General features: G+C 46.1%; 1 protein-coding gene across 2 annotated transcripts in view; it reads left to right on the top strand.

Moving 5' to 3' along the window:
• The window catches only part of LOC139263058 (dedicator of cytokinesis protein 2-like), a 770,661-nt gene that overhangs the window by 636,164 nt on the left and 121,120 nt on the right, over nucleotides 1-13,377 (top strand). For both annotated transcript variants that reach the window (XM_070878576.1, XM_070878575.1), the window contains exons 38-40: nucleotides 3,223-3,342; nucleotides 8,910-8,999; nucleotides 11,944-12,048. In XM_070878576.1, coding sequence (XP_070734677.1) covers nucleotides 3,223-3,342; nucleotides 8,910-8,999; nucleotides 11,944-12,048 — 315 coding nt within the window. The remainder of the gene's footprint in view (nucleotides 1-3,222; nucleotides 3,343-8,909; nucleotides 9,000-11,943; nucleotides 12,049-13,377) is intronic.

Below are 13,377 nucleotides of genomic sequence, written 5' to 3'. Positions count from 1 at the left end.
GCCCTTCAGTTTTCAGCTCAACCACTGCAACACAATCTGACTGGTAGATGTCCCGTAGGTGATTTAACGCTGTCCATGTAGGGAAAACGGGTTGGCTGTAGTATAGTTGAGATCTGCATCTTATGATTCAGCTTGAGTCAAGCAGAGTGTTAAGGCCTTGTAATCAGACCATCGGAGTTTTAAGTGTGAATTGTAATTGGAACTACATTGATGTGAAGACATCAATGTAGTGAATGTGGTGACATTATTGTCTACCATCACCCCACCCACAGTGCTGTCTGTTCTCAATCGTGGCATCTACAAGTAGTTCAAGAAATATCTAATGGAGATGATTAATTGCTAAGTACAGATGAAGAACACCATTTGGCCCATTTTGATGAACAAATCTATATGGCGTATCTTAGATCATCCATTTAGAAAATCCTACATATTCTCACCCCATCCCTGTTACAGAATCTAACTCTTTACTAAATGCTTCCAGGATGTTTGCCTCGTAAGAATATGGCAACATTAGGAACAGGAGTATGCCATTCAGCTCCTCAAGTCTGCTCTGCCATTCAATTAGTTCATGCCTCCTCAGTGAGTTCCACATTCTAACCACTCTGTTTAAGGTTTAGCTCTGTAGGGGCTTTAAGAAATTACACAATGTATACACAAAGTATATGATGAATCTGCATGGGTGCTGGAGGTAAAATTGAGTTTCATGCAACAAGGAATGACTTTACTAAGTTGGAAATGCATTGTGTAGCATTGGTAACAAGGGTGCCTATTCGCCTGTATGAAATTGTTGCGGTATTTTACCAAAAACACTTACCTAGGCACAGTAATATTGTAGCTGTGGAGAACTGCCAGACCGTCCTTTAAAAAAAACAACTGTTTCACTAATGTCCTTCAGGGAAGGGAACCTGTTGTCCTTACCCCGTCCGATCATTTTCTCAAGGCAACAAGGGGTTGATCTTTTCAAAGAAGTACCAGACAGATGAATTCTGTGTGAAAGCTTCACCCCTATGATCTTATCCCTTTAATTTTCCTTGTTTTATTTTACTGTTTGTTTGGGGATTTGCCCCATTTTCAGCAGCCTTAAATTGATAGGATGACTAAGTCTGCAGGGGAAGGGGGCCTAGTAGTTCAAATCAAACCCATAAATTATTTGAAGAAGCGGAATGGGATAATGGTAGGAGTGGGGAAGGACCAAATGGCCTGTGGGAATTTCATTTGTCTCTGGGGTATCTTATTTCTGGCTGTTCTAGGAATTGCAGCCTAGTGAAGATCATTGATGACGATCTCCAGACCCACAACAACTTGGTTGACGCTTAACTGCCCTTTGAAATGGCAGGTCACTCAGTTCTACCAAACCTCTACAACAACAGCGGTACAGAAAGGTGGCTCACCACCATCTTCTCGAGGGCAATTAGGGATGGGAATAATTGTTGGCCTTGCCAGGGCGCCTACATCCCATGAATGAATAAATTAAAAAAACATTGATTGATGCCACACCAGTCCTTCAAGATAACACCATCGATTCACGAGCTCACTTATAAGATAGAGCCAGATAAAGGAGGCTATTCAACCCATTTGGCTCTCCCAGAATACCAACCCTGCTCTCTTTCCATCACAGCATTGACCTTGTTCTTAAGTAGGATCAAGGGCCTTGTCTCGACCAGCCTTCCAAAAAAACGTGCATAAAATCAGTGAAGCTCATCTTTAACTGAGCTATCCCATGTATGACCAACTGGTGTCCAAAGCACTGCACCATCCTATACCCACTATTGGATGACTGGAGTTGCTGTAGTATTAACTAGGTTTGTAACATGTTGCTCAGCTGTATCATTGGGTAGAGGAGCTTTTTGTTTTTTAAGAACCTCATAGTCAGGAGAGTACAGTAACAACTGGAGCCCCAATCTGCATCATGGAGTGACAGGTGGGTCTTCACCAGCGTTACTCATTGCATTTATATTCAGGGTCAGTTCTACAGGGGAGCTAAACCATGGAGTGCCTGGACTTGTGGTCGGTGCCTACAACCTTCCAATTTTAGTCATCACACTAAGGCCGTTGCTGAATGGTGGGCAGGCACCACCCCACAGGAGAACACCCTCTCTCCTTACAGACCCAATCGTTCTGTTAAATAACAGGATCCTTTCACTTACTGTATGGAAGATGTCTCCTAAGAGCGTACCCTTGCCTTCTTTTCTGGAGAGCAAGTAAAGGAGAGAGAACATCTAGGTATTGCAGCTCGATCAGCAACCTGCAACCAGGCAAAGTTGGTGTCAAATGAAAAGAAAGAAAGACTTGCATTTATATAGCGCCTTTCACGACAACTGGACATCTCAAAGCACTTTACAGCCAATTAAGTACTTTTGGAGTGTAGTCGCTGTTGCAATGTTGGAAACGCAGCAACCAATTTGCGCACAGCAAGCTCCCACAAACAGCAATGTTAAAATGACCAGATAATCTGTTTTAGTGATGTTGATTGAGGGATAAATATTGGCCAGGATACTGAGGATAACTCCCTTGCTCTTCTTCAAAATAGTGCCATGGAATCCTTTATGTCCACCTGAGAGAGTAGACGGGGCCTCAGTTTAATGTCTCATCCGAAAGACAGCACCTCCGACAGTGCAACACCCCCTCAGTACTGCATTGGAGTGTCAGCCTAGATTTATGTGCTCAAGTCCCTGGAGTGGGATTTGAACCCACAACCTTCTGACTCAGAGGGGAATATTCTATCCACAGAGGTACAGCTCACACAGCTGTTGTTTGATAACCCGCCTTAGAACATTTTACTACATTAAAGGTGCTATGTAAATACAAGTTGTTGTTAAATTGAGGCCCAAAGGCACAGGGACAACTAAATCTTCCCAAAAAGCCACCTGTGAGGGGGAATTGGATTACCAGTGCCAATTGCCACTCTGATCCTTTAGAATGCTAGTTCGCTAATCTTGGGATGTGGCACAGTAGGTATAGTGCAGAACAATGCACTGCCCAACAGGGAGGAGGAAGAAATAAAACTAAGGAAATAATCTCTCTCGCACCTAGTGACTTTTTTCCAAAGCAGCATTGGCCTGGGAACAGATCTATTGCCTGCACTCTTGATTAGGGGAAATCCAAGAATATTGAAAAAAGGAGAGAGAAATAAAAGGAATGTCACCCTCAAAAGAAATCTCTTACAGGCTATGTAGCTATTCAATATGTGTGGACTGACCCAGATTTCATTCTCTACTTTAGTGGTCTGATGAGCAATGTACATCCCATGTTATGCCAAGAGACTTCCACATTTCCCAAACACAGCGGCAGCTGAAAGAAAACCTGTACAAAACCATCATTAATTACTTTGACAAGGGAAAGGTAAGTGCAAAGTGAGATTGAACCTCCAGATCCTAACAGCTTTTGTTTTGCAAATTTCGGGGTGGATTTTCCGGTCTCTTGTACTCCGTTTTTCGCCCTGGAGTGGTGGCAATGGCGGTGGTGAGATCTTCTGGGCAGGCGGGGGCTTTTGGGGCTGGTTTAGTGGCGGCACGGAGCAGCAGTGCCTGGAAGAGCTGCTCTGGTATGCAATGGCCCTGGTTGCGAAACCAAAACACGTTTTGACTTCTGCCCGACCTGTACACCCCGAAGCGTCCCCGCAGTGACCGCTTGTATATACGGGCGATCCGACATATACTGACTGCAGAGAGGTAAATAATGCCATCCTAAGGTTAGTGTGATTGTTTTTTCTTTTAATTTTTTTGCGATTTATGTTGTGGTGGCGTGGGCTATGTATTGCGAATGACTTTTTGAGGGTTTTTTTTCTCCCTAGGCATCTCTCGGAGCGCTCCTGGCCCGGCTCTTTAGCTCGGGATTTTGCCATGCTAACGCCCTAAGAGAGGTGTACAACGCCTCCCTTAGCATCCATGCCCGAGACTCAGGGCCCAGCTGCCCAATTTTGATGACTGAAATACAAACAGTTCGCAGGAGCAAACTTGACCGCCCCGCCGCCATTACCGCCCCAAAATCATCAAAGCCGAAAATCCAGCTCATAGGGCTCAATTTTCCCCAATGATTTGTGCCGTTTTTTTGGAGCAGGCTGCTTTTGTTGGCCTAAGTTTAAAAAAAAAATCACAGTTTCCCCAATCAATTTGCATCAGCGTAACTCAGTTAGTTATGATTTTTTTAGTTAAGTTTTCTTTTCAGCCAAAGGCGGCGTAACCTGTTACCCACGCCAATTCTGGCCATTTAGGCAAGTTTGGCCAGCTGAGAGTTACTCCAGTTCTGCTTAGGCCAGCATATGTGGCCTCTGCACAAAAAACCTTCTGGCGAGTTAAAGAAATCGACACAGGTAAGTGCAACAGATGCCCGGACAGCAGCAGCAGCAGAAAAGGTAAGAGAGGGGGAGAGAGAGCTGGGTGGTGTGTGGGGGGGAAGAAAGATTTGGGGGGAGGGAGAGAAGAGAGGTGGCGTGAGAGAGAGGTTGGGGGGGGTGAGAGAGAGGTTAGGGGGAGAGGGGATATGGGGGGGAGAGATGGGGTGGGGGGAAACCTTTCGAGTGTAGTTAGGTGCAGGGACAGGGAAGGAGAAGACCATTCGGCCTGAGATATGGGAGGGGGAGCAGACTGGGAGACCACTCGGCCTGGGGTTGGGGTAGGGGAGCAGGATGGCAAGGCACTCGGGGCCAGGGTCAGGTGGGGGAATGGACCGGCAAGCCCTTCGGCCAGGGCTAGGGGCAGGGGACGGGAACGGCAAGGCATTCAGCGCGGGGGGAGCGGGAATGGCAAGGCATTCGGGGTTGGTCGGGGGGGCGGGGCGGTGTGGTGAGGTGGGTGGGGAAGCTGGACCTGCACCGGCACCGGCAAGGGGTTTGGGGCGCGCTAGGCAAGTAGATCGGCAAGCCTTTCGGCCAGGGCTAGAGGCGGGGAGCGGGAACGGCTTTAATAATTGGAGGTAAGTTGCTGCAATATATTTGAATGTGTTTTTAAGGTGATGCAATGTGTTTTTAAGTTGATGCAATGTGTTTAATGTTTTGGGGGCTGGCTGTATGTTTCACTTTGCAGTCTCAGCTTGCATTGCCTGGTTTCCGTGATAACCGATCTTTTTGGCACAGATCAAGGCTCCACCCCCAAAAACTAAAGGCCAAAATGAAGAAATCCAAGGGGGAAACTTTGTACATTTTTTTTTAGCGTACTTGGGCCCCAAAAAAATGGGCGTAACTCTTCAAGTACGCCAAAAAATAGCTTTGGGGAAAATTGAGACCTTAGTGTTTATAAAAGCAAGGGATGTTAGTGCTGGGGAATGGAACACTATCCCATCTCAGGCACCTAGCCCTCCCGGGTTAGGTACAGCACAGGTTGGATGCAGAGCTATTCTGCCTCAACAGGCTGTACCCTACTTTGCACCAGTTTAACACTTTCCTATTTTTCACACCAGCCATCTTTGGCCTCTCTGATTAGGAACAGTTTTGTTCCCATGTGCACTGGGAACTGGTTTGAGATCGTCAAAACAAATTTATTAAAGGAAACTGCAATCGTTTTATCCAAATATCTGACAACTACTACTCACTGACCAGCATTGCTCCTTTCAGTCCACTCATTTGCACAAAATACCCGAGACTTCAGTCCTGAAGATGACCCATTCATTATTTGACGAGGACTGTCATTTGGTGCAAGCAGGTCTGAGGACATCTCAATGGACCTGCTCCTGGTTTCAGTCACCTTCGCCATTCCCAAGACCAGTAGTGACAGGCCGTGTGTCTCTGATTGCCTGCCCATGTTTAGATTTAGACTATGGGTATGTCATAAGAACATAAGATCATAAGAATTAGGAGCAGGAGTAGGCCATTCAGCCCCTTGAGCATGCTCCACCATTCAGTAAGATCATAGCTGATCTTCTACCTCAATTCCACTATCCTGCACTGTCCCCATATCCCTTGATTCCCTTAATATCCAATAATCTATCGATCTCGGTCTTGAATACATTAAAAGACTGAGTCTCCACAGCCCTCTGATGTAGAGAATTCTAAAGATTCACCACCCTCTGAGATAAGAAATTCCTCCTTAATTCCATTTTAAATGGGAACTCCTTATTCTGAAATTATGCCCTCTAGTTCTAGATTCTTCCATGAAGGGAAAAATCCTCTCTGCATCGACCCTGTCAAGCCCCTTCAGAATCTTATGGGCTAAAAATTCGGTTCTCGATGATAATTGTACTTTTTTTCCCAAATTATCGTTATGGCAATGCTATGGCTATGAGGCAATAAATTTGAGCTTCAATTTGCGCAGCAGTAAAAATCGGCATTGGACAAGGATTCGTGGCGCAAATCATGATCCTCGACAACTTTATTCCGAGACCGATACCGCTGCGAGTTGGGAGGGTGAAAACCACCAAAAAATAAATTGCAAAAAACAAAAACTAAAAAATCTCAAAACATTCACAATACACTTAACTAGTGAATCGCTGCAAAATAATCATAAAATAAAAACTTTAACTTCTCTTTTCCCACATTATACTCCATCTGCCAGATTTTTACTCACTCATTTAGCCTGTCTATATCCCTTTGCAGACTCTGCGTCCTCCACACAATTTGCTTTCTCACCTATCTTTGTATCATCAGCAAATTGATTACATTACACTTGGTCTCTTCATCCAAGTCATTAATATAGATTGTAAATAGTTGAGGCCCCAGCACTGATCCCTGGCCCAGCTGCTGGATGCTTCAAAGGAAGAATTTCCCTTAAATAGTGTCATTCATATCCTCAGGACATCTGAAAGTGCATCGCAGCCAATTAATTACTTGTTATATTGTTGCCAAATATGGTAGCCAATTTGTGCCTAGCAAGATCCACAAACAGCAATAAGATAAACGACCAGACAATCTGTTGTTGGTGTTGTTCACTGTTTAGAGGAAGCTTGGCCAAGACACTGGGAGATCTTTCCTGCTCTTCTTTAAATAGTGCCATGGCATCTTTTACATCCAACTGAGATGGCAGACCGAGCCTTGGTTTAACATCTTATCCGAAAGAGGGCACCTCAGACAATACAGCACCTTTCTCAGTACTGCACTGAAGTGCCAGCCTAGATTAGGTGCTCAGGTATCTGAAGTGGGGCGTGTACCTACAAACTCTGACTCAGAGGCGAGAGTGCTGCCACTAAGCCAAGCTGCCGGTGCATACATAGCTGTTGTTATGTGGGTATTACTTGTGTTTTCATAACCAATCTTGCTGCTCTGATTCCATTTAGTTGTCTGTATGTCGTGTAATTTCAGTTTGCATAGAGTCCTCCATTCCTGAGGTACTTGTGGTATCTTCCCCCTAAAGGAAGGAGGGAGGGAGGGAACTGATTGGCTCAGTGTGTTGGAGTCCAATCCCCCAATCCATTGGTCTGGCCAAAAGAGGCACGTGCTATTAAACAGCTGATGAAGTGGAAAACAAAACAAATAAAATGGGAATAGTAATAGCTAATAGAGTGATAGAGCAGGATTTTGGACTCAATAATGTGCCACTCAGCATGGGTGATATAAACCTGGACCCGACATGTGCCCAATCAGCATGGGTGATATAAATCTGGTCCTGACATGTGCCAATCAGCATGGATGATATAAATCTGGACCCGACATGTGCCAATCAGCATGGGTGATATAAATCTGGACCTGACATGTGCCAATCAGCATGGGTGATATAAATCTGGACCTGACATGTGCCAATCAGCATGGGTGTTCCAATTAGTGCTCTCACCAGATATTTCTTCTTGTGCTAATGCAGAGGACTGCTGTCCCTGGCAAGCATGACCTTGTTTGCAAAGCATGTGATAAAGTAGCATGCTCTGGTGAGCAATAGACACTTCCTTGCAGGTGATAAACTCATTGAAAGCAACAAAAAAATGCTTTATAATGTACTTGACAGACAAGTAACAAAAAGGCCAAGTGTGCACACTACAAACTACAAATCAGGTTTTATTAAGAAATAAAACAAATAAAAAAAGAATTGTAGCGCTTTTCACAATCTCAGGAGTCCCAAAGCACCTTGCAGCCAATTAAATACTTTTGAAATGTAATCACTGTAGGAAGCGCAGCAGCCAAATTTTCACACAGCAAGGTCTCACAAACTGCAATAAGATAATGAGCAGATAATCTGTTTTAGTGAAGTTGGTTGAGGGGTAAAGATTGGCCAGGACACCGGGAAGAACTCCCCTACTCTTCTTATCATCATCATCATCATCATCGGCAGTCCCTCGTATCGAGGATGACTTGCTTCCATGCCAAAAAGTAATAGACAGTTGTCTCATCCGAAAGATGGCACCTCTGACAGTGCAGCGCTCCCTCAGTACTGCACTGGAGTGTCAGCCTGGGTTATGTGCGCAAGTCTGAGAGATCAGCGCCTCGAGCGGGAGGGAGGGAGAGAGAGCCTGAGAGATTGGCTTTGGGGTGGCCGAAGGTTGCGTTGTGAGGGCTGGTGGGGGGGATGGGGCCTCCCCCCTCCCTCCCGCCTTCCGATCTCTGACACGCCCCACTCCTCCTCCTGATCACAGCCTCAACCACTTTGGCTCCCTCCCACCACTTGATCATAGCCCAGAGCCTTCTGGGCCCCCCTGCCCCCCACCAACCCTCTCCTGACTGCTGGAGGCTTTTCCCGATGAAATTGAAACCAGCCTTCTAAAGTGAAGAACTGGGTGATGCACGTCAAATGTGAAGCAATTGTAGTGTCTCGAGGATCAAAATACAACCCCCGACCTCCACCCTTCAGCAGAGAGTGATTCCTGCTCATCACTAAACTGGATTCAGCCTCAAATGTTAGAGGTGAAGGGATTGGTTGAGCAATCAAAGAAAGAGAACACAGCAAGATTCACTTTTGCTCACAGCCCCCCCTCTTCCCCGTCTCAATCAACCAACTTAATGCTAGCACAGTACAATGGCCACTTGCTGACGAATGCTATTTCTCTTTTAGATGTGGGAGGAAGCCCTGAACCTATGCAAAGAGCTGGCAGCTCAGTTTGAAATGGAAATCTTTGACTACGAGCTTCTGAGCCAGAACCTGGTAAGTCCCATGAGCAGCCTGCCACACCTACCATTGGCTCAATGTTTCTCTGTTGGTACCCATTGGCCGCCTGACCCAAAGTACAAGAACCAGAAGGACCACTTGCCCCTCCACCCCCATCCGCCCCCTCCATAGTGCTTCGGCTTGTACTGGGGTTGTTGGGAGGGGTTGTAAGTAAAACGTAAAACTCGCTCTGTTGTGTCTTCATCCCCCAGTCTGTGGATGTCACGATGACAGGCATCAGATGTGCATTAGGTAATGTATATTTTTCTCACCTTCTCTTCTAACTCTTGCTGGTTCCTTAAATGCTGGCTGATGCTCCAGTGATTGGTTATTCCTTGAGGGAGAAGTAACAGGATGTACTGCAGCAACTCGCCAAGGCTCCTTCAGCAGGCCCACCCCCCCAAACCGCAACCCCCACCATCCAGTAGGACAAGAGCAGCAGGTCCATGGGATCGATATCGCCTCCCAGTCGCACACACCATCCTCACTGGACATATATATTGCCATTCCTTCATGGTTGCTGGAGCTAACAGCTGCTCCCCTGTGGTGGTGAAGAGGCAGATTCATCCTTCGTCCTGCAGATCAACTCTTTCGCAAAGTAGTTTGGGGAAAAAAAGCTCTGCATGTTTCTTCTCTCTTCTCGGTACCAATCTGTTGATGGTGGTAAGGTTCCTGTACTACCCCACCATACTGCCATTCCTCACATGTCAACTCGGAGAGTAAACACAGACAGGCTATTCGGAAAAGGCGGCGCATCACAGTCATGACCCACTGCCCTCAGATGCCGTTCGCACTGCCATAAGAACATAGAACACATAAAATAGTAGTCCATACGGCCCATCGAGCCTGCTTCACCAATTAAGATCATAGCTGAAGTTCTACATCAACTCCACTTTCCCACCCTATCCCCATGTCCCTTGATTCCCTTGGTGTCCAAAGATATATCGATCTCAGTCTTGAATATACTCATCGACTGAGCATCCACAGCCCTCTGGGGTAGAGAATTCCAAAGATTCACAACCCTCTTAGTGAAGAAATTCTCCTCATCTCAGTCCTAAATGGCCAACCCCTTACCTTGAGACTATGCCGCCTAGTTCTCGACTCTCCAGTCAGGGAAAACAGACTCTCAGTATCTACCTTGTCAAACCCTCTACTTACCAACATTTACTCGTCTTTTACCTTTTCAAAAAATATTCTGAAACAATCATTTTCCAACAGAACAGCGAACATGAATCATGACAGATTTTTTTTTTCCATTCCTTCCCACTTCCTCAGAGGCCAACAGTAGTGACCTGACTGCTGTCCCTGTTGCCCTCCCCCACCCCCGCTGCTCCCGCCGCCCAATGGCACTGAGATGAGCCAACTCAACAGAGACTAGGGATGGAAGTAGGGTTCTTCCAGGTGTAAATGGTTACAGTTCCGGACTAGGCGACCACGTCTTCATCCATCTGTTATTGTGGAGGCTGTACACGAATTGAAAAGCTCCCGCAATTGCAGGTTCTTAAACATGCTGTGCCAGCCTAAGTGGAGGAAGAACATTCGGGAGGGCGCTGAGTACCTTGAGCCTCGTCGCCGAGAGCATGCAGAAAACAAGCGCAGGCAGCGGAAGGAGTGTGCGGCAAACCAGACACGTCACCCACCCTTTCCTTCAACCACTGTCTGTCCCACATGTGACAGAAACTGTAACTTCCATATTGGACTGCACAGTCATCTGACAACTCGCTTTTGGAGTGGAAGCAAGTCTTCCTCGATTTTCGAGAGACTGCCTATGATGATGATGATGATGCTTGAGGTGCAAGAATGACGGTTCAGTGAGTTGAACCTTGATATTTTAAGATTCGAAAAATAAATATACTGGTGTTCATTCTGGGGATATGGGAGTCTGGGGATATTGGCAGGGATGGCATTGATTGCCCATCCCTAGTTGCCCTTGAGAAGGTGGTGGTGAGCATTTTCCTTGAACCGATGCAGTGCATGTGAAGGTGCTTCCACAATACTGTAGGGTCAGGAGATGCAGGACTTTGACCCAGCAACGACGAAGAAATGGCGATTTATGTCCAAATCAGGATTTCTGTGACTTGTTAGACAACTTGGAGGTGATGGTGTTCCCATGTACCTGCTGTCCTTGTACTTCTAGATGGTAGACTCTGAATGTGCATAGACCTGAAAATCCCCTAGGAGGACAGACGCACCAACGTTAGCGTACTCGACCAGGCCAACATCCCCAGCATCAAAGCTCTGATCTCACTCAACCAGCTCCGCTGGGCAGGCCACATTGTTCGCATGCCTGATACAAGAGTTCCAAAGCAAGCGCTCTACTCTGAACTCCTGCACGGCAAGTGAGCCCCAGGTGGGCAGAGGAAATGTTTCAAGGACACCCTCAAAGCCTCCTTGATAAAATGCAACATGCCCACTGACACCTGGGAGTCCCTGGCCAAAGACCACCCTAAGTGGAGGAAGTGCATTCGGGAGGGCGCTGAGCACCTCGAGTCTCGTCACTGAGAACATGCAGAAAACAGGCGGCAGAAGGAGCGTGCGGCAAACCTGTCCCATCCACCTTTTCCTTCAACGTCTATCTGTCCCACCTGTGATAGACTGTAATTCGCATATTGGACTGTTCAGTCACCTAAGAACTCATTTTTAGAGTGGAAGCAAATCTTTCTCGATTTCGAGGGACTGCCTATGATGATGAGATGGTAGGTTCGATGTCCTAGAGCACTGATCGTTTCTGCTGATTTATGCTAATTCACGCCCAGTCTGAGTTTGGGCATTATCGAACAAGATTGGGAGGCTACTTGGGTGTAAGTTGCCATTGGGATTGACATTGAATACTGTAAACTTATAAGAAAGTTGATTGCAAATTTATAGTGTTTTTTTTCTTCCACTAATGGAGCATCATTGAGATCGGAAATAACTGGCAGCCTTATTTGTCTACTTTCAGAAACAGCAAGCCACATTCTATGAGAACATCATGAAAATCCTGCGGCCGACTCCCGATTACTTCGCTGTCGGTTATTACGGCCGTGGCTTTCCGCTATTCCTCAGGGTGAGTCTTTGACGTCTGAATCTTTGGCCTCAGAGGGGGAGCAGTTCAGATTGACCAGAATAGTATCAGGATTTGAGGGGCTAAATTATGACAACAGGCTGCATACATTTGCCTTGTAATCCCTTGAGGTTTGAGGATTGAGGGGAGATCTCATCAAGGTGTTTAAAATGATTAAGGAATTTGATAGGGTACAACAACAACAAATTGCATTTATATAGTGCCTTTAATGTAGCAAAACATCCGAAAGCGCTTCTCGGGAGCGTTATCAAACAAAATTTGACACCGATCCATATAAGAAGATATATGGGCAGATGACAAAACCCTTGGTCAAAGAGGTAGGTTTTAAGGAGGAGAGCGAGCTAAAGAGCAGAGAGGGTTAGGGAGGGAATTTCAGAGCTTATGGCCAAGGCAGCTAAAGGAACGGTCTCCAATGGTGGAGCGATGAAAATCGGGAATGCGCTAGAGACCAAAATTGGAGGAGTGCAGAGATCTCAGAAGATTATAGAGTTGCAGGAGGTTACGGTGGTAGGAAAAGGCAAGTCCATAGGAGGGATTTGGAAACAAGGATAAGAATTTTAAATTTGAGCTGTTGCCAGACCAGGAACTAATGTAGAGACATAGAAACATAGAAAATAAGAGCAACAGTAGGCTATTCGGCCCTTCGAGTCTGCACCGTCATTCAATATGATCATGGCTGATTCTCTATCTCAACACCATATTCTCGCTTTTCCCCCATACCCCTTGATGCCTTTTGTTTCTAGAAATCTATCGATCTCCCTTTTAAATATATTCAGTGACTTGCCCTCCACAACCTTCTGTGGTAGAGAATGCCACAAGTTCACCACCCTATGAGTGAAAAGATTTCTCCGCATCTCGGTCCTAAATTTCCTACCCTGTATCCTGAGACTGTGACCCCTTGTTCTAGACATCCCAGCCAGGCGAAACATCCTCTCCGCATCCAGTCTATCCAACCCAGTCAGAATTTTACACGACGAGATCCCTCTCATTCTTCTAAACTCTAGTGAATACAAACCTAGTCGACCCAATCTCTCCTCATATGACAGTCCTGCCATCCCAGGAATCAGTCTGGTGAACCTTCGCTGCACTCCTTCTATGGCAATTATATTCTTTCTTAGGTAAGGAGATCAAAACTGCACACAATACTCCAGGTGCGGTCTCACCAAGGCCCTGTATAACTGTACTAAGACATCCTTGCTCCTGTACTCAAACCCTCTTGCAATGAAGGCCAACATACCATTTGCTTTCCTAACTGCTTGCTGCACCTGCATGTTTGCTTTCAATGACTGGTGTACAAGGGCACCCAGGTCC

The sequence above is a fragment of the Pristiophorus japonicus genome, chromosome 4 (genome assembly GCF_044704955.1).
Source record: "Pristiophorus japonicus isolate sPriJap1 chromosome 4, sPriJap1.hap1, whole genome shotgun sequence".
NCBI classification, from domain to species: Eukaryota; Metazoa; Chordata; class Chondrichthyes; family Pristiophoridae; genus Pristiophorus; species Pristiophorus japonicus.
This window is presented reverse-complemented; position numbering and strand designations above follow the sequence as displayed.